General features: G+C 45.7%; 5 protein-coding genes across 6 annotated transcripts; 2 read left to right on the top strand and 3 right to left on the bottom strand.

Annotated features, from left to right (window-relative positions):
• Positions 1 to 324: 324 nt before the first annotated feature.
• On the bottom strand, positions 325 to 2,404 carry LOC120688348 (vacuolar protein sorting-associated protein 32 homolog 1-like). Its single transcript, XM_039970639.1, has 2 exons — positions 2,131 to 2,404; positions 325 to 1,136 (listed from the first exon to the last, which is right to left on the bottom strand). The coding sequence occupies exons 1-2, from the start codon at positions 2,254 to 2,256 to the stop codon at positions 915 to 917; spliced, it is 348 nt and encodes a 115-aa protein (XP_039826573.1). The 5' UTR covers positions 2,257 to 2,404; the 3' UTR covers positions 325 to 914.
• A 1,135-nt stretch (positions 2,405 to 3,539) lies between these two features.
• Positions 3,540 to 7,109, top strand: LOC120688320 (ranBP2-type zinc finger protein At1g67325-like). Of its 2 annotated transcripts, none has more exons than XM_039970601.1 (8): positions 3,540 to 3,693; positions 3,820 to 3,862; positions 4,578 to 4,696; positions 5,039 to 5,252; positions 5,342 to 5,409; positions 5,495 to 5,567; positions 6,476 to 6,588; positions 6,799 to 7,109. In XM_039970601.1, exons 1-8 carry the CDS (start codon positions 3,679 to 3,681, stop codon positions 6,946 to 6,948), a joined length of 795 nt encoding a protein of 264 aa, XP_039826535.1. In that variant the 5' UTR covers positions 3,540 to 3,678; the 3' UTR covers positions 6,949 to 7,109. The 2 variants fall into 2 exon arrangements, with proteins under 2 accessions (XP_039826535.1, XP_039826524.1); XM_039970590.1 differs by having other exon boundaries at positions 3,553 to 3,693; positions 3,802 to 3,862.
• A 67-nt stretch (positions 7,110 to 7,176) lies between these two features.
• LOC120688314 (nucleobase-ascorbate transporter 11-like) lies at positions 7,177 to 12,117 on the bottom strand. Its single transcript, XM_039970582.1, has 10 exons — positions 11,218 to 12,117; positions 10,642 to 10,739; positions 10,385 to 10,555; positions 9,179 to 9,279; positions 8,950 to 9,085; positions 8,789 to 8,839; positions 8,406 to 8,693; positions 8,077 to 8,311; positions 7,708 to 7,988; positions 7,177 to 7,625 (listed from the first exon to the last, which is right to left on the bottom strand). Exons 1-10 carry the CDS (start codon positions 12,017 to 12,019, stop codon positions 7,404 to 7,406), a joined length of 2,385 nt encoding a protein of 794 aa, XP_039826516.1. The 5' UTR covers positions 12,020 to 12,117; the 3' UTR covers positions 7,177 to 7,403.
• Positions 12,118 to 15,398: 3,281 nt separating this feature from the next.
• Positions 15,399 to 18,770, bottom strand: LOC120688306 (peptidyl-prolyl cis-trans isomerase FKBP20-2, chloroplastic-like). The gene is made up of 7 exons (XM_039970571.1): positions 18,607 to 18,770; positions 18,411 to 18,480; positions 17,892 to 18,112; positions 17,017 to 17,126; positions 16,512 to 16,620; positions 16,255 to 16,331; positions 15,399 to 15,797 (listed from the first exon to the last, which is right to left on the bottom strand). The coding sequence occupies exons 1-7, from the start codon at positions 18,650 to 18,652 to the stop codon at positions 15,678 to 15,680; spliced, it is 753 nt and encodes a 250-aa protein (XP_039826505.1). The 5' UTR covers positions 18,653 to 18,770; the 3' UTR covers positions 15,399 to 15,677.
• Positions 18,771 to 19,021: 251 nt separating this feature from the next.
• Positions 19,022 to 24,361, top strand: LOC120688300 (ubiquinol-cytochrome-c reductase complex assembly factor 1-like). Its single transcript, XM_039970561.1, has 7 exons — positions 19,022 to 19,352; positions 20,113 to 20,326; positions 20,941 to 21,107; positions 22,883 to 23,007; positions 23,550 to 23,610; positions 23,700 to 23,748; positions 23,850 to 24,361. The coding sequence occupies exons 1-7, from the start codon at positions 19,113 to 19,115 to the stop codon at positions 23,933 to 23,935; spliced, it is 942 nt and encodes a 313-aa protein (XP_039826495.1). The 5' UTR covers positions 19,022 to 19,112; the 3' UTR covers positions 23,936 to 24,361.
• The last annotated feature ends 1,312 nt before the right edge of the window (positions 24,362 to 25,673 follow it).

Here is a 25,673-nt window from a genome sequence, read left to right as displayed (position 1 = left end):
GCGGAGAACATTTTTGGATAATAAATGACAATTGTACACAAACGAGCCATAATATTTTGCAGAACATTTTGCGAAAGAACTAATGGTAAGTAGTTTCAGAATAAATTTCAAGATATACCCTTTTCAGCACATTGTAGTCTATAAAACTCAAGAGATGTCTAAGATCGGTTGAAGTGTTAGACATTCACTTGTGAGAAAATGGAATCAAGATCTGGTTAGACGGCTGTACAGCACCACAAGGCATGCATCAGAAACAGAGACAGTATAGAATAAAAAAAAAGGTAGTTTTCAAATAAAAAAGGAAATGCGGACTTGGAACGAGGCTGAAATAGATCCACTCAGGTGGGATATTCACATGCAGGGTTTTGGTGCTTATAGATAGAAATAGTACAAGTGTCCAAGTTGGCAACTCCTATTAATAATCATATAATGATTCTTACATAATTTAACTTGTGCTAGTCATGGAAGTTCTCTTGCTGCCCAGGAGTGTCTGCAAAGAGAGGAATATACACCCTTCATCTCAAGCGAAGAAAACACCATATTCGCAACCTTGCTGTATAGAGAGTGCAAAGAAGCTAAACCATCAAATGGTACAGTTAATCTAGATGAAAAGGAGGAAATTGGGGTTCACAGCATGAACACTGCACGCATGATATGGGCCACTAATTTGGATTCAAAAACATGCAAATCCAACAGCATCATCTATCAAATAAGTAAGTCTTGCTTTGCTACGAAATAGAGAAGTCTTTTCTGAAATGTACCATCTTATGTTAAGGGCACATTAATGTTAAGCTTGGTGTCAGTGTGGCAGAGAACAGCAACAATTGACTTTTCACAAGATTTGAAGACTACGTATCTGAACAAAACAAAGGTGAGTTGAGACATTAGTTCAAGAGCCGCGATCTCACTTTGTGTTATTTGTTTCCCATGTGATCAGCGATCATTTTCTCCTTGGTATTAATGCGTAACTGGACACTTCCAACCTGGCTCATTTGGCTCTCATAGTACTTTTTCCTCTTCAAGCACTGCATTGCTGCTTGTTTGTTTCCTGACTTTGTGAACTCCTTGGCCCTTTCCATCTCTTGAGAAATCTTCTTTTGCAAGACTGCCTCTTTTGCCATGAAGACATCACGAGCCTGCAGAGCCAGAGTATACATAAGCGACCAATTGAGTAGCGAGAAATGAAATACATTGATCAGAACAGATCCTATTCCTTAACCTAGTCAGTAATTTCAGGTTTACGATTAGCTCAGAAGCACAACAAAATGGACGAAATGAAAAGGGCCTTCAGTTCAGTACGCATAAGTTCAGGACTAGTGGACTACGCAGTACTCAGGAGGCAATCTATCCTAAGGTTGGAAAACAAATCAAACAACATTTCCGATCAAAGAATAACAAAACCTAATAACTGCATGGTGGATGCCTGAGGAATGACAAACAACAAAAATGTTTGCACCCTATTTCCTTGTACCTGTTATTTGAACACAGAACTGTGTATTTATGCCAGGAATGCTGGATCTCAGTAATAAGTGCATTTTTCCTCTCCCTCCCTCCCTCTCTCTCTCCTTTTGCAGTCTGTTAGTACCTTTTGTCATTCTGGAATTTAACATCACCATCATGTACGGTGCACCTGAACGCCACAAGCTACAACGAAAACTGGAACAGCAGAAAAACCCACACATGGATCTAGCCGGGAAAAAAGAGAGAGAACAGGACATTGCTTATGTAGCTTCCCTAATCTACACATGCAGTGGGGTGTCTGCTTTTCCTGTTTTACAAATCTAGGCCTTGGTTCAATTCGTACAATGGCATCGGCCACCAGCAGCGCAACGCGTTTCGTTTCCCTAAGGAAAAGAACAGCAAAGAAGGTGAATTTCTCCCCCAACCGAGTAGGTGAGACGAAACAGGAATCGGAGGGGCGGGGGGGGGGGGGGGGGGGTGGACACTATCAGAAATCCAGAATGAGGCACGCAGGAATTGCCCACTCGTCTATCTCACAGTCACAGTTTCAGCATGCATTCATCTGTTCTGGCGTGGATTGAAGTGACTGATCTATGTAGCAGAAATCGGCCTCTACCACTACACTCTCAAATGGCGAAAAAGGAGCACGAAAAAAAGAAGAAGAAGAACCTTCCTGTCCTGACTCTTTCGAATTCGATGGGGGAAAACAGATTCCGGGGGCAGGAGGTAGACCTGCTTGAGCTGATCGGAGGCGGAGCACTCGTCGCGGCAGCCGCGGAGGATCCAGGAGAACATGGCCGCGGCGGCGGGGTCTGCTACTCTACTCTCGCAGCGGCTACTGGTGGGGAGACAGGAGAGCGGCGCAGAGCAACGGCAACGCCGCCGGGACGGAGAGAGAAAAGGGCAGAAATGTAAAAGCCGAGTTGCCGCCGGGAAGACCGGAAGAGACGAGATGCGGGCCTCCGGGCTTTTGGTGGCTGCAGAAGTGGGCCGGGCCGCTTCGTGTTGGCCTTCGAACATCCATTCTGTCAATATTTTCCATTCGGCTTTCGTTTTCAACCCTTCATAAAAAAAATAGATTTCGTTTTCTCTCGCTATTTTTTTATCATTAGATCTAGAATCTCCTCTTCCTAGAATAAACAAAAATCATGCTGTTTTTCATGGAAACATGATCTCTGCAGGAACAAGATGAGAAAGCGATCTACGGCCATGCGTGTACTAGAATTCTTTTGCCTTATCATGAGGCGTGCATGTGTTACCAGGAACACGATGCAGACTCGTGGCTAGTTTGCACGAAAATTCACGTGCCATCTCATGGACATGGGGAACCAAACGATGCCGCACCCCACGACAAACTGCCCGTGCATCCACCTTGTGTGATCGCGCAAAAAACCAAGAAAGAGATCGAAGATGCTATCGTGCTCGTAAATTAGCATCCAGACGAGTTGACTTCGGGCGCGGGGGGCGCCTCATCGTACCTGCCTGATCTTCCGCGCGACGGAGGCGAGCCCGGCCGAGGACGAGGAGGCTTCCGCCGCGGATGCCGCTTGGCTTTTCGTGCGGGGGACGACGATGGAGGAAGCGGCGGCGGCGACGGAGTCCGCCGAGCAGCCGCAGAGCCAGGGGAGCGACGACGACGACGGCCTCGAGCACGCGGCGGAGGCGGACGCCATTGGAGTACGCACAGCTAGCTTTGGGCCTTGGGGCAATCTTCCGACCACGCCTCTAGGCTTACAAATTATCGCCTAGCCCACGTCTAGAGAGGAGCAAAGACTTCCTTTTGTATGCCCGCTTCATTTAAAATGGCTTCCTAAAATGAATCAGTCGCCAATGCGGAGCGTGGTTTTAGCGAGGGTGCCGTCCCGGGCCGGCAAATTTGTAGCCGTTGATCTTGCGCCAAGAGTCGTGCGGACCGGTCCTGTACCGCTGGGATACCGGACGCAGGATACTGACGCTGACAGGTGGGACCTTAGAGCGGCGCCCTTCCCCTCACTCGCGGCGAGGGGGCACCGCACCGCACCGCGCCGCCGCGTGGCCAGCGCAGCGAATCCACGTACAGCTCACGTTCCCCCAACCTATCAATAAAAATAAAAATAAATACCATCTCTCTCTCCCTCTCTCTCGCTCGCTCTCGTCCCCCTCCTCCCGCAGCGGTTCTTCCCTCCCTTCCTCTCGCCGCCGCCGCCGCCGCCGTTGCCGTGTTCCGTTTCCTTGCAGATGGCTTCCGCCAAGGTACTTCCCCTGCCCTTCGGCTCCAATTCCGACCGGTTGCGGCCCTGGCCTCGGGCTAGGGTTTGACATCTGACGTTTTGTCTGTTTGATCGATTCATTTGGGTAAAGTTCGGTGCTGTCGCGCAGGTGGAGAACCGAGGCGCGCTGTCCAAGAGGTCGCGCAACGACGGTGAGATTCTCGGGGAACTCCTTCGCTGAATCGCTGTGATCTGTTTCCGCTCGCTGCGCCCTTGTGGTTAGGTTAGGGTTTGGTTGAGTTGGGAATTGGAGATTCTCCCGGGCAGGGTTCTGTTGTCAAGGACGTATGATTAGGGATTGATTAATCAGGGTATAACTCAGCTTAATGAAGAGAATGAGTGCTCGAGAATTGGCTTGCTTAAATTCGCCGGTCTTCTATAACGAGCTCGGGGGGGGGGGGGGGGGATTCTTTTGTGTTTTGCCATGGAATAGGCAGTCTCTGGGTTTTGGTCAATATTTAACTTGATCTATTTTTGCACGAAGTCCTCATGCTGAATTATTTGCATTTGTTCAATGGATATGTGGTGATAGTCCTTGTGCTTGTGGATTGCACATGTCCGGTCAATGTTATACCTGTGTAAATTAGTTTCTCGAGTTTGAGAGTCTATCACCTGAGGAATGTGAGAGAATGAAATGCCAACTTAGTTTGCAGTGGTTGCTGTCACTGTGCATAGTTCATGCATGTGCTTATTGATTGTCAGTTTCATTATCTACTTAGCATTGTTGGGAGGAAACCTCCCAGAGTTAAAATGTCCTTTGTGTATTTTTACTGTCTTCTTCTGCCACCCCTTTGGGAAAGCAAACTAATTACACTGTCTTGTTTTACTTGAGTCTTGGTGGTTACAAAAAGGTTCTACTATTTTCAGTGTCTGTAAAGGAGGGGGACTGGAATTGTCCTCAGTGTGGTAATGTCAACTTCAGTTTTAGAAATGTTTGCAACCGTGGAGCCTGTGGTGCACCGCGTCCATCACCGAGTCCAAGTCCAGTAAGTTGTCATAGATTTCTCCCCAAGTAATGTCATTAATGATGTGTAGTGTCTCGGCGAACATAAGTCAAACACAGGAGGTCCAGAATTTTATTTGGTTGTTCCTCCCCTTTCTTTTGCATCCTGGGAAATTATGCGTGTGTATGTTTTTGTATCCATTCACAGTTTTAAGAAATCTTCTGCTATGTATGATGTATATATATATGAGCAACTGCCGTCATCTACTAGTAAAGGAGTTATGATGGACATTTATGGCACTGATTTGCTTAAGAATTGGCATGTTCTATATGACAGCAATGTGTTTGAGGTGTTCTTTTTTACTAACTTGTGTTTGTTGTACAGAGAATGATGCCAGCACCTCCTGCTGCTGGATATGAGCGGTCACCTCTATTTTACGGAGGGGGTGGTGGGGCGCCATCTCCAATCCCTCTTGGATCTGGTAGCTATGGTGGTCCATATCCACACCTTGGGATGCGTTATGGTTATGGTCCACCAGTAGGAGCTCCTGGTTCATATGGCCTTTTCTCTTCGTATGGTCAACCTGGACCGATGGGTGGTTTGTGTTTCTTCCACAGTTGATAATTGCAGTTCCAGTTATTCAACAGTTCTTTGACTGGCTTATGATTCTTGTTGGTAATGCTGCAGGCATGGGATATGGCCCTGGACCTGAGCTAGGCCGATACAACTATGGGTTTAGAGGATCTCCAATGCCGGTTTGTCTTCATTATAACCTTTGACTTGTTATACTGGCCTCTTTTTCTTGGGGGGACTTACAATTGTGTGTTATGTCTGCAATAGGTTTCTAGCCCATGGTCTGGTGGAGCATTAGTGGAAAACAATGATAACATTGCTTCACGAAAGCGCCGTGGAGGTAAGCAAAGAATCTCCTTTTCATGTCATTCTACTTTTGATTCCTTTGTGTTCTGGTTCACCAGCCTTTGTGTAGTTTTAATTGCATTTATTGATTAACTCTGTTTGGTACCTTGCTGAACATCAAGTGACACATCACAATTTTTTTAGAACCTCATGGTTCATATGATTTTTAACAGCCTTAAATACTCAGTTTCTATCTTTTGTCTAGTGGATTAGTTCGGTCTTGATGCGGAAGCATGTCTTGGACACATATAAGCATCATAACTTTGAAAATCAAATTATATTTACTTGCATTATCAGAAGTTGGTGGCTAACAAGTTTAACGATTCGGTGAAAGTGAAGCATATTTCATTATTGTGCACACTGGCGGAGCTGTGTATTGGCCAATGTGGGCCGTGCCCCCCCCGGCCCATACTAAATCCCAAGGATATGTTGCGATTTGGAGCTTTGGAGGCCCACAACCCACTGCCATTCAGAGTCTGACGCAAGGCAAGCCATGGCATATGTATAGAATGCCATCCCTATATCCTTGTATAGAATGCTTCCCTCAAAATATATTTGATTTGTCAGACACTACGCACTTGTTAACATGTTGATCTATTTTATTATGCAAAATAGCACCCCCCCCATGGTTCGTTTCTAGCTCCGCCACTGATTGTGCAGCCTTTAGGTATAATTGAAGCCTAGAAGTATGTTTAGTCAATCGGTTCATTGCACAGGCCACTGTGTTGAGAGTTGCAGGGAATATATTATCCTTTTCGTTTGTGTTAGAACTGTTGTCATATTTTATTCATATTTAAATTGCTAAATTTTCCTTTCCCCCTTTGCCCCCAGCATAACAACATAGGTTTTGTCCCATTTTCTTTTGATTTCTCAGCTATTTCTTATGCGACTTCTCATCTTTAGGCCCAGATGGACTTTCTGAGGGTGACTGGACCTGTCCCAAATGTGACAATATTAACTTTTCCTTCAGAACCACCTGCAACATGAAGAAATGTGGAGCCCCGAGGCCAACTCCTGTAAGTATGATGATTATTATAACTATGGTCAATACAACAACTTTTATTTTGCGACAATAACTTTTATTAGAACCACCTGTCAGAACCACCTGCAACTGTAGTATTTTCATGTGTCACAGTATAGATAAAGTTTACAGTTTTAAACATTATGCAAATTAGCAAGAAGTTTGAGAAAAATGTTTTGCGACAATAACTGTTCCACTCTTGCAGGGAGCTAACATGAGTTCAGCTCGCAAAGACAAGGATGCCCCTGAAGGAAGCTGGACCTGCCCAGAGTGCAACAACCTGAACTACCCATTCCGCACGGTGTGTAACAGGAAAGGGTGCTCATACAGCAAGCCGACCCCGGCCAACAACTGAACCCAACCTTTCCGTTCATTGTCGAAATATTGTTGTACCCTAGATTGTGACCTATATCAGTCGTGTTAAACTGCAGAGACGTTTTTCCTGTTCCGTTAGGAGATTCTGTTCGTGATGTTTGATTTTACGTATACCTTTTTAAGTGTTTGGGAGAGTTTTCACCGTGCTTTTTCTTCGTCTCGTAGACAGATGCGAGACGCAGTATCATATCCTCTCTAACAAAGACGATAAAGTGCAATAACATGTCCTCTCTAACAGAACATAGAAACTTTACAAGGGTTGTCCTAACCTAACCATGGAAAACAGGGCCTTGAAGCTAACCGCAGTTAGAGAGGCCCCTAACTATGTACCATCCGTATATATATTTTCCCATATAGTGAATCCTACAATACAGTGGTAGCAATGGAATAAATAGAATCTTCGCCGTTCCTCATCAGTAATATGCACATAGCCAATTAGATGCCAACGCACTTAGCCCACTTGAACCAGCACGAGATCTTCTTGGGCAACCGGTAGGGTTCCAAGGTCGCAGGATCCACCTCCAGGGACTTTGGGTCTGACCAGATGTATACCCCTCGCTCCTGCCTGCTGCCAGGCACCGTGTTGTCGAGTAGTAGCGCCACAAGGAGCGCCACCACGACGTTGATGGATAGGAGCGCATTCACTGCATAGTTCAGCTGCAAGGTGATTTGTACTGTTAGAGCAGTAATTCGACGGGAAGATTTTCCAGCTAGACACAGAGGAAGGGAGAGAGCTCACCCCACTACTGGCTGTGCGGACTGGTCCGCTTGATGCTGCCGCATATGGAAGAAGATAGCTTGGCAGGATAAGAGTGGAGCTGGGTTCATACTGCTGAAAATATGCAGGGATTGACAGTGAGATGAACAGAGTAAATCCAACTATTATCATGTTCCTGGAGCTTGCTGCTTGGGTGTATCGCAATGTGGATAAGCCGAGTGCGACGATTAGTGCCCAAGTGAAGCACAGAACGGAGGCAGCCAAGGCAACAGGTATAGAGGCAAGGAGAGCTCCGATTTTACCTACAGCCAAGGAATTCAGGTTTAGGAAGCCCACGACTAATAAAGAAATGCTGAGATATGATTGCAATACAGAAGTGTCACATCATACCAAAGAATGAGAAGATGACTAACAAGGCAGCCCCAAGCTGCAAAGCCCTCCGGTTCGCCATTTTGGTTGTTTCAAGGGTGTATATGTTCTCCGTTAATGTTGTTGATCCTGTACCTGTACCCCAGACTCCAGCAATGAAAGTTGAAATCCCTTCAAGCCCAATCCCTCTACTGACAACTCCCCGTGTTGGTGGACTTAAATTTACCAGCAGCGATGCAGCATGGTATGATGAAAGCTGCATATGTACCGATATGTCAATGCATGAGCTTCTAAGCATTATTCAACAGTTATCGAAGAGTGGTTTCTCCTGCTAATAAAAAACTACTTACTGAATCAACTGAAGCAACTAGCGAGACTATTATCATGATGATACCCGTCTTGAAATGAAATGTAGGAGGGCCCCATTGGAACGGATAGGGAACCCTCACCCAAGCAGCAGTTTTCCATGCAGTAGAAACATCAGTGCGACAGCGCTTCATGGTTTCTAAATGCCTTCTGCATGAATCCAACAATATGTTTGAACTGGGTATATTTGAACTGCAGCCTTTGAAGTTATATGCTCCACCAGCAGTTAGGAAGAATGCATATGCCCATACAATTGCGACACTGAGGGGCACCTGCCAATACCAAACCCAATGCAATCAGAATCAGAACACAGACTAGTACCGCATAAATGGTAATATGAATCTACAGGACAGGGTTAGAAAAGTACCGCATAGACAAGGAAAATACGGTTGCCAAACAGGGATATTTTTCTCATATACTGAAACGATTAACATACAAACAAACATTAAGCAATCAGAGGCAAGGAATATAAAATGGTAAAATATGAAAAAGTCTCGATCCTATCAAACAAAAGTAGCAGGAATATACCAGAGTGCACAGCAGAACCAACAGAATGAGGGGCAGGCTGATTTCTACACAGCTGCCAGCCTGAGGGAAACCATAACTGAAAAACGCCAAACCCACTGCAGCAATAGTTGGTGCCACGACAACTGGATTTATTAACCTGTAAAGATGCAGTTAGGTGTTAAAGATATTCCATATTTTGTGTTGTGTGTTCAAGACTGTAAAAGTTGGGTGCCTAGGTTTCTTGACATACCTCAGAAACAGTGACATAAGACCAGTATATCCTAACAATATCTGGAATACTGAACCAACAAGTATAGCCCCCTGTAATTCTCTCATTACGTGCTTGAATTTCTGCATATCACACAGAACAAATTTAAATTATTAGATTGATTTGTCTTCAGAAAGGTGAAAATGTTTGGTCATAACAATGTTCAGGGCTAAATCCTTTTTCAGTTAGATGAATATACTATTGCTGAATGTTAAAAGCATAGCTCAATGCAAAGCACAGACCATTTCACATCATTTATTGGGCTTGCAACATGACTCCACATGCAACAAAGCCTCTTAAATACGACTACATAAATACATCATTATATGAAGGTCGTGGTTGCTGTCAGAAGATCTGGCTCGTGAAGATCTATCTTGATTAGGGTCGATAGGGAGAAGAGATGGGGAAAAAATTTAGAAAGCGTGAACAATAAACTGCTGCCCAACTGTGAGAGGGACACATGAGGTTGAGCATCACCCCAAAATTAGGAGTATAAGAACAAGTGGATTTAGCCATCAGTTTTGATAAGTCAATGATATATTTGAAGGGAAGTACAAAAACTTGAAGCATAACTGAGTGACAAGAAATGTTTTTACTTGGAGCATAACTTATCGCAGCACATACACTTTGTGAAATAGCTCTTTTGTTCACTTTCCTTCAGAGATATCATGTCCAACAACAACAACAACATAGCCTTTTTTTCCCAAGCAAGTTGGGGTAGGCTAGAGATGAAACCCGAAAGAAATAAGTTCAAGGTTCAGGCACATTGATAGCTTAGCATGTTTAGGCTAGAGATATCATGTCCATTTGCAATATTTAGATGCAATTACTACTTCCCTTCAGAGATACCTAAACATGCTAAGCTCTATAGTCTGCACCATTGTCTGAACAGCTGGTACACGAAAAAGAATGGATGCTTTCCCACCATCACTGCAAAGGGCTTTGTATGGAGGAGAGAGATTGCTCCAGGAATCCTCCTAACTCCTAAATATTTGGATATAATCCCCACTTTACAGACAGCCACCGATTTGAATACGAAATATATTGGCATTTATATCCCAGGATAAGTTGAGCTTGACATGCTACATGAGAGATGAGACATCCCATTTGAATCTCTCAGAAATCCCTTATATGATGCTAGAGGCAAAGTGCAGGTAAAGTAAAAGGAGCTCTAAGATAGAATCATACATTGTCGCTAAGATTTCTGAACTCCTCCGAGTTCGCAATTACCAATGCTGGAGCCAAATATACAAAAGAGCTTCCTTGAACCAGTGGTAGCCGAGAACCCAAAAAAGTATGAAGTATTGTAGTGAGACCAGAGACTAATAACATGGTGGAAATGACTGTCGCAGTGTCCTCCTGCCACATCAAAAGAAGTTATTATCTGAATGCAGTTTTAATGCAAATAAGAGCAAATGAGCAATAAAGGAAGGAAAGAGTCATACATCAGATCCACCCATTGTTGGTACCAGTATCAAAGGAACAAAAACAAGTGAACCAGCTATTGACAGATAATGTTGTATGCCATAAAATACAAGGGGTGCTGCAATTGAAAAACAGAATTACGTCAGGAGTTATCCCAGCAGTTATAATTGTATTGACATCAAAATTTCCAAACACTGAAAGAATCACATGTCAAATAGAGCGGAAATGCACAGCTAAAATTAGTGATTTCCTAGTTTCTTATACTAAGAAATGCTTTTCAGGTATTATAGTTTTAAGAAGCTACAGGCAATTTGCACCAAATACCTCGTTCCATTTTTCAACCTTTTTTAGTTCCAGTTAGCACATTGACAATTTATGATCAGCAAAACCGATTTCGACGAGTAGCAAATAACTGGACATGAATTGCAGTAGTTATGACCACTATCACTATCAGGAGGACTAGTAATTACTCCTAGTAAGATCAGTGCCATCAGACTCGCGCAGAACGCAGATTGCAAGTTGCCATTATATTAGTATATTTTTCTCTATGGAAAATGGAGCGATACAAAGTTGGGAGTTGGGACCAGCGAACTCACCCCACCCGGGGTTCTCGGTGACGCCGCACCGGAGTCCCGACGCCCCATACAGTGGCGCCGTCTCGGCCGCGGCAGCTTCCGCAGCTGCCTCCTCCTCCTCCTCCTCATTCGCCCACTGCTCCTGGTAGTACGCGGCCAGCTCGGCGTCCCTCTCCTCCTCCTCCTTCCTCCTTGCCTCCGCCTCCTCCGCCTTCCGCTTGGCCTCGGCCTCCTCCGCCTTCTTCCGCGCCTCGGCGTCCGCGAGCGCGCCGTTCCCGTTGCGGCCCGCATTGGGCGCCGCCTGATCCCTCTCGACGCCGCCATTCCTCCTCCGCGCGTCAGTGCGCCCGCCTCCTCCCCTCCCCGCGTCCGGGTCCGCCTCCTCGCGGCCGAACCCCGGCGGGATCTCGAGCTCGCCGCGTAGGTCGATGCGGCGGCGCGGGCGGCCCCCGGGCCCGCCGCCGCGTCCGCGCCAGGGCGCGGGCCCGCGCTCCAGGTCCAGCGGCGGCGCGGGCTCGAGGTCGTCCTCCGTGTCCGGGTACGGGTCCCGCCGCCGCTCCGGCGCCGGGCGGCGGGAGGTGGCCGGCGGAGGCGGCGGTGGTGGCTGCGGCGGCGCGGCCGAGGAGTTGGACTCCCCCGAGAAGAAGGCGGAGGAGTGGAAGCCCGTGCGGCGCGCCCAGGAGCGCAGCTCCCGCGGGTTGTGGTCGCGGTTGTTGCCCATGAACGGCGGCACGTCCCCGGAGTCGCCCCCTCCCGCATCGCCCGCCCCCGCGCCGCCTCCACCTGCGCCGCCGCGGCCGGTGGTCCGCCGTGAGCTCGGCATCGCCGCCGCGCCGCCCTGCGCGCTTAGCCGAGCAGAGCAGCTAAGCAGTGTAGTAGTGTGGAAGCGAGGCGGAGCGGAGTGGTTACTGTCAGCGAGTACACAAGTGAGATGGGAGAGAGAGGGTTACCACGTCGCTTTAGAAAGCGGCAGCCGATGGGGGGGAGGGGGGGGGGCGAAAGGTAAAAGCGAACGTTGCGAGTCACTGACTTGTGGCCCCAACCAGTCCGTCATCCTCTGGGCCCGGCGGCAGGGAGAGGTGGCGGTTGGTGCGGCGCGTGCGGGGATGGATCATGGATCAAGGGAGGGAGGGCTCGATGGGCGGGCGCAGCGGAAAGCAGAGAGACGTTGCGGAGATCTCCAAGCAAGATAGATTACTAACCGAAAAAACCAAAAAATGTTGCAAGTGAAAAAGAAAGAAGGTGTAGGTTCTGCTGCCACCTGCCACTGACGAGTGGCACGAGATTAAGAAGAGCCAATTGACCCGGGTCCGCTAATCACTGGCCTAGGATTAGGTTAATCGAGCTTACCGACGAGCAGAAGCGGGCACCTCTGCTGCTAATCATGCCGACGCCCGGCAGTAGCTAGCGTCACCGGTCATCAGGCACCGACCAGTGTGGGATGCGGCGGTCATGTAGTCGCTGTCTGCACGTACGCGGATCTGCGTCGCCAGCCTGTCGGTTTGGCGATATCTCGTCGTTGCCGCACCACGCGGGCCGGGTTGGGTTACCCATCGCCATCCGTATCTGCTCTGCTCAACTGAAGCTAGTTGTATATAGTTGCATCGGTGCAACTGAAGCCTGCTTGAGTGCTTGGTATGGTAGATTGGTAGGTGTATTAGCTATGGATTCTAGTACAATCTTTAGGTTGGAGATGCTCGTAAGCGTCATGCACAATTTTTTAGGCGCCATTTGCAAAACTGGAGCATAAAATAAAAAAAACTTATATACGGTGGTAAGACCGTCTTCACGGCATTGTGTTAAAAGAAGACATTATCACACGGCCAATAAAACTCCCAAATTTCACCCCAACCGCACACAGAGCCCGCAACTCATGAGAAGACCAAACCACCTCTGTGATTTTTGTTGTCTGAGTCGGTCCTACAACTGTGCTTTGGATGTGGGGCTAGCACTACATAGACTGGAGCATGGGAGTGTAGAATCTGGTGGGAATAATTTTGGTGCGTCGGAATATATCCGGTGGCTAGTGCTCAATCGAGAGAGAGGGGTCCCAATGCATCTAGGCTTTCCTTATTTCTGCTCGAGCGTTCATACATCGGTTCCTTGTTGTGTACTACATCGGTCCTCTTTACACGTGCCACCTATGTGGATGGTTTCCTAAGAATCTAATCTGATCATATGTTATTCAATCCAGAGTAAAAAAAATTGATGGTTACTCGAGCTTTACTCTTTACGCACAATGACTTTTCTTCACAAAGGCATGCGGGAACAAAAAGAAAGCGAGTTGCAACGCATGAGTTTTGCAATTTTTTATATATGAAATAATACGGAGATGCACACAGTTTATTTTAGTTTTTTTTAGGGGTGCAAGGTGTTTTATTTTAGCGTATGTACGTACGTAGCACTCACTCCATGTAACATAGTATGCGGATGCGACGCTTTTGTGCACGTGTGGGTCCCACGCCAGATCGGGCCCGTACAGAGCGCGTCGTGGCGGGCTCCGCGGACCGGGGGTCGCTACGAGACAAGGGGCTTCTTGTTCGCTTTCACGCCTCGCCCCAGGGCCATGGCCCATGGCACATCCATCCACCATCCTTTTGGAAAGCGGCTCGAGCAGTCGAGCTGACCTGCGTGCCTGCCTTTTCCATGGGAACTGGATCTGATGCGCCCCGGACCCTTCTAATGGTTGGTTTGGAAACCAATCCAAAACCACACCAAATCATTTCACTATTAATATATTTTAGAAACCAAACCAACTCCATACACTTGCTATTCCACCAAAACCAATCCAAACTCATTTCTATTTACTCCCGAAACAAACAAAATCAATAGTTTCAACCCAAACAAACCGGTTTCGAACTACTGCGTCTAATTCTCTCCAACTAGTTTAGTGCATCCTCTCTTGACATAGGGCCAACGTGTAGTTTTTACCACACTACTTTGCACAGAGTAACTGCGAGCTATACTGAGTCATCTCCAACAAGTTTTAGTCAATTTCGATAAAATTTTAAAGTGTGAACACGATGTTTTATTTCCAAGGTCCGACTCTTGACGTGGGGGCCATATGTAGTTTTAGCCACACTACTTTATACAAAGTAGCTGCCGGTCATACTGAGTCATCTCCAACAAGTTTCAGTCAATTCCGACAAAATTTTATAGTGTGAACGCGATGTTTTATTTTCAGGGTCCGACACTTGATGTGGGGCTCACGTGTAGTTTTACCCACACTGTTTTGCACAGAGTAGGTGCCAGTCATACTGAGTCATCTCCAACAAGTTTCAGTCAATTTTGATAAAATTTTATAGTGTGAACGTGAGATTTTATTTCCAGGGTCCGACACTTGATGTGAGGCCCACGTGTAGTTTTAGCTACACTGCTTTGCACAGAGTAGCTGCTGGTCATACTGAGTCATGTCCAACAAGTTACAGTCAATTGCGATAAAATTTTATAGTGTGAATGCGAGGTTTTATTTCTAGAGTCCGACTCTTTGTGTGGGGTCCACGTATAGATCTAACCACACTGTCTTACCAAAAATATCTGCGAGTTATATTGAGTCGTCTTCAATAATTTAAAGTCAATTTTAAATAATTTAAAGTCAATTTTAAAAGAGTATCTGTGAGTCATATGGATAAAATATTCATTTCAACCCATCTCAATCCGTATTTACATAGAACCCACTCCAATCCAACTCATTACTTAATTCAACTCATTTCAACCCATCCAAACACAATCCATCTCAAAACCCAATCCACAAAACTCATTTCAGCCCAAAGCATTAGCAGGTGCCCTCAGCGCTCGTGGATTATCTCATGGATTTAGCACCTCGCATGAGTGGAGGAGCACTGAGTGTGGTCGACTGGTTGGTGTCCACAATTCAAAACCTCGAAACGTACGTGTCATCCACAATTCAGAAATGGAGTCCTTACGAGATTCATCTTTCGTAAAAAAAGTAGTACGAGATTCAAAACAAGTCACTATCAATGTTCGAGGAATTTTTGCTATGCGGTGGTGAAACCATTCGGAAATACTGGTCTCATCAGAGTCAGAGCATTTTCCTTCCGTGATTAAAACAACCCAATTCAACAAAAAAAAAATTCTAGGTAAGTAACTTCAAGATGTTTTAAGACACTCACCAGAGCTGAATAGGTAAGGAGCTGACAGCTGAGACGGTGTGTAGCTCGATCGTAGTAGTAACGTCAACATCAAGGTACGCATGCCACCTTCTAAAAAGACGCACCAAATGCGCGCATATGCCACTATCATGATATTCAAGACAAAAATGAAGAGCTAATACACTACCAGTCTACCACTGTCATGGATCAGTAACCTTTACTGTCGCAGAAACAACGGGTGGCTATACAATTACACAACCCGACCACGAGCAAATTTTTTTTTTGAAGAGTACCAGCAAAAATCCTGTCAGCAGGAAAGTGATGTAAACGTGCTGCTCGGTGAGGCATTGATGGGATATCAGCAGATGCTCAGCTGCACACAACATCAGAATAAAAGGCTATCGTCCTCCGTTGGCAGTCCTGCACCGCCAGGAGCTCGACGTCGAACACCTCGAACTGCTTCGCGCTGAAGAATGTCGATGGCCCGACCTTGTAACAGATGCAATGGGTATATCAGGAACAGTGTACCATGATGACAGCTAATAACTTCTCTTGGAGTCATTGTACGCCAGAAAATAATTTCGTCTTTCATTTCTCAGATACTAATTTCTCACTTTCATTTTGGTACTTATTTTTGTTCTTCCTATCAATCATTTCAGTATCATAGAAGCCACATATACTAATCAATTAGGAGCATTAAATCAGGTACAGATGACAATTTCTTTAAACCAGGTCCAGATGAGTACTTAACCAACCCCTTTAGTTCAAGCATAGACTAGAATAATGATGATTTATTTCCTTAACAGAACTCCTCTTAACTTATGTCAGGAAGAGGGTAAAGAGTATTATTGCAATATAAAGTATGAGAAACGGACAAAGCAACCATACTTATAGAAAGGAAGCAAATAAGTTCAAGCATAGTATGCAAACAAAGACAGTAACTTACAGGAGGACCAAGCTCTGGAGGTATTATAATCCTTCTCTTACCACCTGGTTTCATGTCCCGTATGCCTTCTTCAAAACCTGAAGTATCAATGTAAATCAGCAGTGATCTGTTGCAACTCCCCATTGCAACAAATTCATCAGAGCAATATTTTCAAGTTGGCTTTACAAATGCAGACCCATAACCAGAAAGCACCTAAGAATAGTGTTAGTTGCATAACAGGCCTAGGGGGAAAAACTATTGAGCCAGTGAATACTTTCCTGGAACCAGTGTTCCATTCCCTAACCGAATTTTTGCAGGGGAACCTTGAATATAGGTGCTATCTATCCTTCGACCCGCTTCGTTGTAGCCCACATAATGGAATATAATCTGTAATTGAACTGAAAGAAGTCAGTATCATGCAAAAGAAAGTATACTAGAAATATAACAGAAAGAACTGAACCATATTAGTAACATATTTTGCAGCAATGTAAAATGATTTGCTTAACTCTAATTGTTATAGCAAATGGGATAACTTCGACCATCCTTAATGAAAACACTAGATAAAACCAACTAAGCCAAACATAACAAGTAGTAACACAGTGAAAGTGAGCCAAATCAATCTTTTGGTACACAACCACACATCTTCAAATATACTATATCAAATAATAGACAAATAAATGATTTAATTCATATCCCAGAACATCAAGATTATATTGATCTAGCACACATGAATAAAGAGTAATTGAACAGAAGAAAATAAGATTGCCGCTTCGGAGGAAGAACCTGCTGACCATCCTTTGGAGAGTTGCCTGTGCCAACTTTTATGTCCTCATACATTAGTCCAGAGTCCCGTGTTATGTAGTTGTCCGATGTCACTACTTTGACCTCAAAACCTGAAATGCATTATATCGCCCTGTGTTAATTTTTACAGTCCTATTAATTCTGGAGGTAAAAAGAAACGCTCCCATTTGTTCTGCATAGTGCAGAGATCATCAGCGAAGTTTTTTTTACACTGATCATCAGTGAAGGTTATTCTTAGAGATATCAATGTATTGTATTACTCTAACATTCCTACATGTAAACTTTGGGTGACACTAAACAGAAAGAAAAATAATACTATCGCTGTCTTCCAGAATCAAATGTCTCTTGTGCTGCTGCAAGAAATTTGTTTTGTACTTGCAAATTCTTTTGTTTTTACCAAAAAGTGATGCACTTCCTAACAAAAATTATGTTGCGCTATTATCCCAGCCAAGAGTAGATATACCTACAATTTTATCAATATCCAGATAGCAAGATAGCACTCATTATAAATGCACAGTGGTACAATACTGTCTCCATGTTATTTTTCACGTTATTCATATTTTGAAAGATAAATAAAACTAGGGAGTACCAAAGGTGACACCATAAATTACAAAATTATAAAATCTTGGACAATATGATATTCTCAAATTCTCAACAGCCGATAGGTAGAAAAAGAAGTTCTACATGATTACTGACTTTGTTTGGTAGTGAAAAATCATTGCTTAACACTTAGTTTTTCCTAGAGTTGCATCCAATGCTTCTAAAAAATATATAATTACATCCAATCAAATCATGTACAATATAACATAGTTTATGGCCCATAACTTGTAAGATACAACCAGGAATAGATTGCTCACCTTCTCTAATGAAATTTGGGAAATCTTCGGGGGCACGGTTAGCTTCCTGAATCTTCTTATTCTGCTGAAGCAGCCGCCTTTCGTCATAAGGATTCATGCTTTTACTCTTCGCATAGGCTGAGAACGCCACTGAAAGCACTGGCGAAGCCAGCAGCAAGGAAAATGCTGCTCTCCTCCGGATCCTCCCTTCTTCCACGTCCTTCCTCTCACCACCCAAAATACTGAAGAGTTTTTGCACAGCAGGAATCTCCATTCAGTACACCATTGTACACAGTAACAGCCTTGCAATTCTTGATTAAAAGAACGAGAGTGTGCAGTGGAGGTCGTCTCTCGATGTAATCAAGAACAGAACAGTTGATTACGAAGATGTGTCATGTGTGCCAAGAACAAACAGTTTCCGTTTACCAAATAAAGCATGTTATCAACCAAGAGAAACTGCGCAACAGCGACACACATGGGCACATGGGACATGGCATTAGCAAAGCATTTCCAATGGCTGAGCGAGGGTTTACGGTTTACCATACTACTCCCTTCTCCTTCCGCTTCGCACTCGCGGATACCCTCCCGGACGGAGCAAGAACAACCATCCCTGCAATAACCGCAAGCCAGAATTCCGTTTTCAGAATCGGAGTGGTGCATGAAAACGGAGGAACGAACAAGACCGTGCGCATCTAGACAAGCAATCTCGCCAGCGAGGAGCAGAAGGAACGCTCACGATTGCAGGAGGAGAGCACGGAGCGGGAGGAGGGCATCGGCTCCATCTCCTCCCCAATTGGCTCGCTTCGCCTCTGCCTTCTCCCTCCTCTTGCCGTTCGTCGTGTGCTGCGCAAGGGGATAAGCTGATTGTTCCCAAAAAAAAAAGGGGGATAAGCTGATCGGCGGGATTGGGTTTGGGTTTTGGGTTTTGGGCTCGCCTCCCGTACGAGGACCCCAGCCCGTTGAACCGTTCCGTTCCAGCTGCGTGCGCCGTGCCCCTGTGCGCGGGCGCTCGGCTCACCGGCCGAGGTGGACCGCGCCCAGCCGCAGGCCGAGGCTGCGGACGAGACGCCGGGAGGCCCCACGTGCCAGTGAGCGAAGCGCGCCGCGTCGCATCTGCTGGTGGACCCCGCGTCGCGTGACCACGCTTCCCTGGGTGGTGAGCCATTACCCATCCGCCCCCGCGCAGCCGCCGTCCGCCGAATCGCCGGGGAGGGGCTTTCGAGGCGCGAGCGGAAGCAAGCCATGTCGCGGTGGCGCGCGGCCACCTGCCGCATCTCCGCCGCCGCCGCATCCCGGAACGCCGCGGCGGAGTCCCGCGTCCTCGCCAGGGCCTGCGCGAAGTCTCCGACTGTGCCGCCGCCTCCGCTCCAAACCCTCTCGAGAACCTTCTCCAACTCCGCCGCCGCTGCCGCCGCCACCTCCACCGCCACATCACGCGGCCCTGGCGCAGCCGCCCCAGCTTCCGCCGGGCCGAGACCCGAGGTACTGCCGCGCTCCCATCTCGTGCCCGCCACCACTGCCCAGCCTGTGTGTGCCCGTGTGATCTGGATGGTTAGGGCGGGCTCATTTTTCTGAGTAGCTACTGAGATTAGGGATGGAGTTGATTTGAGCTCGGGCATTTTAGGCTGCGTTTGTGGTGTATCCACGTAAGTAGCAATCAGACCACCTGTTTCTGTTGGCCTGTTCGTGCGGAAAGGTTGGCTTGTGGAGTTGTGGCGCGTAAATTCCTCCAGTGTTGATCTGCAACCGGTGGTTTGTTATTCTGGAACTTGGTTAGTTGCACAAATTGGCAGTGTTCTGTATATTGGGAGGCCTGTGTGGTGTGCACATTACATCCTTAGGAGGTCCTTGATGAAGCTTGCACTCTGTTTACAGGATCAAAGTGCGCAAAATGGCAATGTTGTGCTTCTGTATTGCCCTAATTCCGGTTGTATATGTTGTTGCTTCCATTGTTTTGGTTAAAGGACAACTGTATTGCACATTTCCACCCTGCCATCATTAGATTGTTCAATGACTTCTAGAAGCGCGTAGGCTTGATATGCTTTTGAAGCTTATGGCATGTAAGATGCACATTTGATGTGAGATCACAATAAAAGGATATGGAGTCCAACATATTATTACTTCCTTATACAGTTATACATCACCATTTTTTTCATTGCTATTTATTACTCCTTTTGACAAGGATTTGAAGTTTTGATTAACATTTATATTTTTAACTCATGTTTACTTTTATCTTTGGCAGGTCAGACTGAATTCTATGTTCCTGTCCAAGCCCTGTTCATTAGCGTTGCCACCTGACTCCCCTTTTAGAGCAGCAGATCCACAGTATGAAGGCATCAAGCGCTTCATGCTCACACTGTTGTTGTTCTACAGCAAGCAAAGCAAGGCCATTAGAGGAGCAAATGTTGTTTATGATCGAATCACTTCTCAAGTTGATGCTCTTGCTATTTATGATGGTAAATCTTCCAGCTTGTCAGCATTTTTATTTCTTGCTTATTACAGGGTTTTTGCATTTGGTGTTTGTTTCTTGTTCTTTCATTCTTCTTTATTACAACAGTACTGTCTGTTGTTTTTTTTATAGAGAATATGCTAGTGGTGAAAATAAAAATATGAATGGTTGATCTACATCAGTTTAGCAATCAGCAATAACAACTTGATCTTGAATTCCTGGTGCTCTGAAGTGCTTGGAATTCATATATGGATGCATAATTGTGCATTCTGAGCTGTTTGGCAGAAGTTTACTAGCTGTTTCTCTGAAAAACTAGTACCTATTGGGGGATTACATCAGCCAACAAATATGTAGCTTCTACTGGTACATCCCCCCCCCCCCACATAGAAGAATGCAATATCCCTGCTCTGCAGTTTGCGCTATAAGTTGCTATTAGGTGTAGTGAAGTTGAATGAGAACAATGCATTCAGTTAATTCTTAACTTGTTTACCAAACTAGAGGACGAGTGATCTTTGTTCGGGCAGAAATCGGTATCGTGATGATTAAGCTTTAGTTATCATATTTTATCCTTTTATGATCATGATATATTGAGGCACAAATATGTTTTATGTACCTTTGCAGTTTTTCAGTTGGAGAAAACATTTAAAACAACATTTTCATTGCTTGTTCTCCATATGTGGCTTGTTCTACGCCGCTTGAAGGAAGAAGGGAAGGATGGTGTTAAATTTGGACAGTACATCTATGAAATGTACAACCACGATGTGGAGCTCAGAGTTTCAAAAGCTGGGGTAAGCTGTTTGGCTATTTTCTTACAGAACTGATGCATATGATTAGATTATATGCATTACATCATATTGATTCTTGATCTGTTATGAGCTATCTGTTGATCGGTAAATATGCTTTACCATCCCACACACAGTCCGGTACTTTCTTGAATATTGGATTTGTGGTGGAGTGGGGTTGCAGTATTCATAGTTTTCCTGCATCCGAATACCAACATCTGGATATTGTGCAGTGGAAATTCTCGCTGTTCTTTTGTCTTTAATTTCAATGTTTGCTGCCCTCATTTTTGCTTTGGGATCTGATTGCATCGCAAAACAGAAACAGTAATCACCTACAGTTTATTTACTGACTGAATGCTCAACTGATAGCAACTTAGAGCATCTCCAGCAGATTTGGTAAAACTGGATATCTAAATTTGCTTTTAGGTATAGGAGAGAGAAGATTTAGGTTATTGTTTTGTGCTCCCCTCTAGCAGATTTGGTATAACTGGATACCTATACATAAAAGTCTCCATCCTCCTCCTTCACACCGGCCGCCTCCACCTCACCGCCACTCCTCCGCCACGCAGCGGCCGACGGGCTCGCGGGAGCGGCGGCCGGCGGGAGCAGCATCCTATTCCTCCCCTCCTTGGCCCCTCCTCTCCGGCATCCCGCGCCACCTCCAGCGTCCTGCGCCGCTTCCTCCTCCCCTCTCTGGCGTCCTACGCCGCCTCCTCTCCCTGGCCCCTCCTCCTCCACTCCGGCGTCCCGCGCGGCTTCCGGCATCCTGTGCCGCCTCCGAGGCCCTGCTCCACCTTGGCCGCTGCAAAGGCCGAAGCCGCGCTGGAGAAGGCCGCGCGGCGTGGGCCCTCCCGGCCACGGCGGTGCGCGGCCATCCTCCCTCCCTCCCCAACGCTCCTCCCTCCCTGACGGCCTCCCTCCGCGGCGGCCTCCCTCCCCGGACTCCCGCACTGGATTGCCGTGCGCCCACAGCCTCCCTTGCCCTCAATCTCTGGCGGTGGAGGCCCGCGCGGGGCGGTGGCAGCGGATGTGCGACGACGAGCCTTCCTCCCCGGCAGATCTCCCCATGCCGGTCTTCTTCGTCATCCTCCCAAATGGCGCCTGCCATGGCCGACGCACGCGGTCACGCGGAGCTCGGAGGCACAGCACGGGAGGAGCGGCCGGCAGGAGCAGAAGACGGTGGGAGCGGCGGACAAAGGGAGCGGCAGACGGCGGCCTTGCGGGAGCAGCGGACGGCGTCCTGTGCCGCGCCGGCATCTCGGGGAACGGCCTCGCGGGGAGGCGGAGGGCGGCGCGGAAAGCTCCGACCAGGAGCCGTTGCCTCTCCCGCCACACGTCTGGAGTTTTAGCAATCCAGCCTTTGGTTTGGTATATTTGGGTCAAGGAGAGAGAAATTTAGGTAATTTACTAAAAAAATTAGGGATAGGTATCCATATACCAAGTCTGCTGGAGCTGTTTTTTGGTGGATTTTAGGTATCCTGGCAATTTTTAGGGATAGGTATCCATTATAGCAAATCTGCTGGAGATGCTCTTACTAGCATTAGTTTCGCTTCATGTAATTCATTTCATGCAGAAAACCAAGAACAGAAGTGCGTATATTTCTCATATTTTTAGTACCACCTATCTCCTTCTAATCACAACCGATACTCCTAATGCTAGAAGCACTGAGTCCTAGTATTCAATTGTATCTTCATTTCCTCTTGAACAATGAGGGGTTTCTTTACTTTTGTGTATTCTTCCTCTTGTGAAAGCTGGTTGATGACATGCCAATGCATCTACAGGTTAACTTGCTCTTAACAAAATGGATGAAAGAGCTAGAGAAAATATTCTATGGAAACATCGTGAAGTACGATGCTGCGATAAGCGCAGAGGCTCGTCAGGATGATCTTGTAAACGTCATCTGGAGGTAATTATGCCAGTCTCTACCTAACACCCAAGTAGCAATTTACTGCAAGGGTTAGGTTCAATACAGAACGAATGTTCTGCCTGGACATACCTAACAATTTTGAGCATGATTTCCTTCGTTTTTTTGGCCCGCACATGGCATATATCAATTGACTCTGGTTGTAACACTGATGCTGTAAGTATCAGGACTTCCCCAATGGCCCTCCTCCATGGAGAGTTACCCAAATGTTCCTTTAGTGATCGAAACAGCAAACTGTTTTAGTGATTCTGTCGCAGTTAGATCATTCTTCATTCTAGCAGTTTTATGGATTCTACACTGAGCAGCTTATACGAAGAGATGTGTCAAATACTAAATTTCTTTATTTTGCATTTGGAAGGAATTTGATTGAATTTGTAAATGTGTTAACTTTCTTTTTAAAATAAATAGGAAATCAATTTCTTTTCTGTTAGAGCTACCATGGAAGCTACACTGTGTTGCTGTCTTTCTTTCACATTAGAAGTCTTCTGACATTATGTGTGATGGGTATGTCTATTGAATGTTAGGAATATTTATGCTGAGGAAGGTTCAGAGGCAATGGATGCAGCTGCTGCCCCTGCTGTCCAGGTAAGCTGCTTACCTGATGGAGACGACTGCCCTATGAAAGCATAGTCATCTTTGACAAATCTAGAAGTGCTTATTCTATTACTTATCAGGCATTGGCAAGATACACACGAAGGGAGGCAACTTGTCTATCATTGACTGGTTTGATTTCTGCAACTCTCACATATAAAAGCAGAAACCATATTCTTCTTGAATAGATTAAACTAATCGTATACTTCTCTTCTGGTGTATTTGAACTCTAGACAAAGATGCTATGTTCTCTGGAAACTTCAAGTTCACACTGCTGCCGCCAACTCCCAGCCCCAGCCCAAAGAAGCCCGCACGATGAACTGCCATGGTACATCAGTGTTTCATGTGAAGATTGGTAAACAGCAGGATCAGTGGATACCTATCATTCTCTCAGCAACACAAATAACAGGATTTTTTTTTCATCACTTGTTTATTCTGGGGTCCTCTGGATCGAAACTTTTGATGGATATACCTGGTTCTAGATAGGAAGTTCATTGTCAATCTTATGCAAGCTATCCAATTGCTGTAGCTGACCTACTACCAGAACGGAGCCTTCTTTTTGTTTCTTTTTTCTTTCTTTCTTTTTTTTGCCAATCCTTTTCCTTGGCTGTTTTGGACTTGATCATCATTCCAATGGGAAGTGATAGAGAAGTAACCCTATAGATGTGTTATCTAAATACGTACGTGATGGCTGTCATGGTTGCTTGGATGATCTGGGAAAAGAATGCAATCAGGCTTATCTGAAGTTGTCGCCTTAGTTTGAGTAATTTATACTTCGAGTCATGCTATATGCCTGCACAACGCTTTTAAAAGTTCCACTTACGTGCCGAGTAGCCTGGGATAGATGACAACGACCATGCCAGACTCCAAGCCATGAGCGAACGGTATGCGAGATTTTGTGGCCTTCTTTCTTTGTCAGCGTGTAAGTAGTCTCTTACATTATAGCCCAATCTCTCGTGTTCTTCTGGGATGGGTATCAAGCTCATGAATTGTTCGATGAGTCGATGTTCTTCCTATGTAGTTCGTGAAATTTTTTGGGTTTTGACACTGTGGCACTTTCGTTGTTATTTGGCAATTAATGCCCAATTATAGACTAATTAGGCTTAAAAGATTCATCTCGTGCTAATCAGTTAGATTGTGTAATTGGTTATTTTTTTAATTATATTTAATGCTCTATGCATGTGTTCGAACATTCGATGTGACAGAGACTTTAGAAAAAATTTTGGGAACTAAACAGGGCGCGTTCAGGGTAAGATCGCTTTCACATGGTCCAGTAGGCGTGGCCCCATTCCTTGATTCGCTACAGTCGTTATCGTGTTTTTTCCTCCATTTGTCGAAGAAATCTGGCTGAGCCATGGACCCATGGTCATGTGCCGTGTGAAACAGGAGGAACCGACGTGATAGCACGGTCGTGTGGCACCGGGCAGCAGGCTCCACGCCTCTGGATTTGCCATTTCAGTCTTTGAAGATGCTCATAGGATAGGTTGTACTGTGTAATCTCAAAAAAAAAGAATGAGATGGCCACTTCGCGAAACAACCGTTTCATAGGCTAAAATTAAAGACTATAATATGATAGTGGTCTCGTAGATTATCTTATGCAAATTCATATAGAATTTCTGATGATGTGGAGGACAAAGGAGGAGGAGAGAGAATGAGATGGTCGCTTCGCGAAACAACTGCTTCATGTCTAAAATTAAAGACTATATGGTTACTCACCATTGTACGAGTTGTCATTGTCATGCATAACACTTACTATATTCTCTTTTTCATTCCACAAATTAAGAGATATATTACTACTACAAGATAAAAAAACAACAATCTATTGTAGATGTTGTACTTAAACTGTTGTGAGATTTGTTCTAACCGTATGGGTCTCGCCCAGTCTTACACGCCGCGTGGAGGTGGCTGTTGTGGCTAACCAGACCACACAGAAGAATGATACTTGCCCCCAAAAAAAGCCTCATCATCAAATACTAGCATGTTGATGATGGCATTGTTTGGTAGAGCCCTTCAATATAGAGTTATTATTTTACGAAGTGATTGTGTCACTAAAATGA

The sequence above is a fragment of the Panicum virgatum genome, chromosome 2K (assembly GCF_016808335.1).
Source record: "Panicum virgatum strain AP13 chromosome 2K, P.virgatum_v5, whole genome shotgun sequence".
Lineage (NCBI taxonomy): Eukaryota > Viridiplantae > Streptophyta > Magnoliopsida > Poales > Poaceae > Panicum > Panicum virgatum.
The sequence above is the reverse complement of the archived record's forward strand: the minus strand, read 5'-3'. Positions and strand labels throughout refer to the sequence as shown.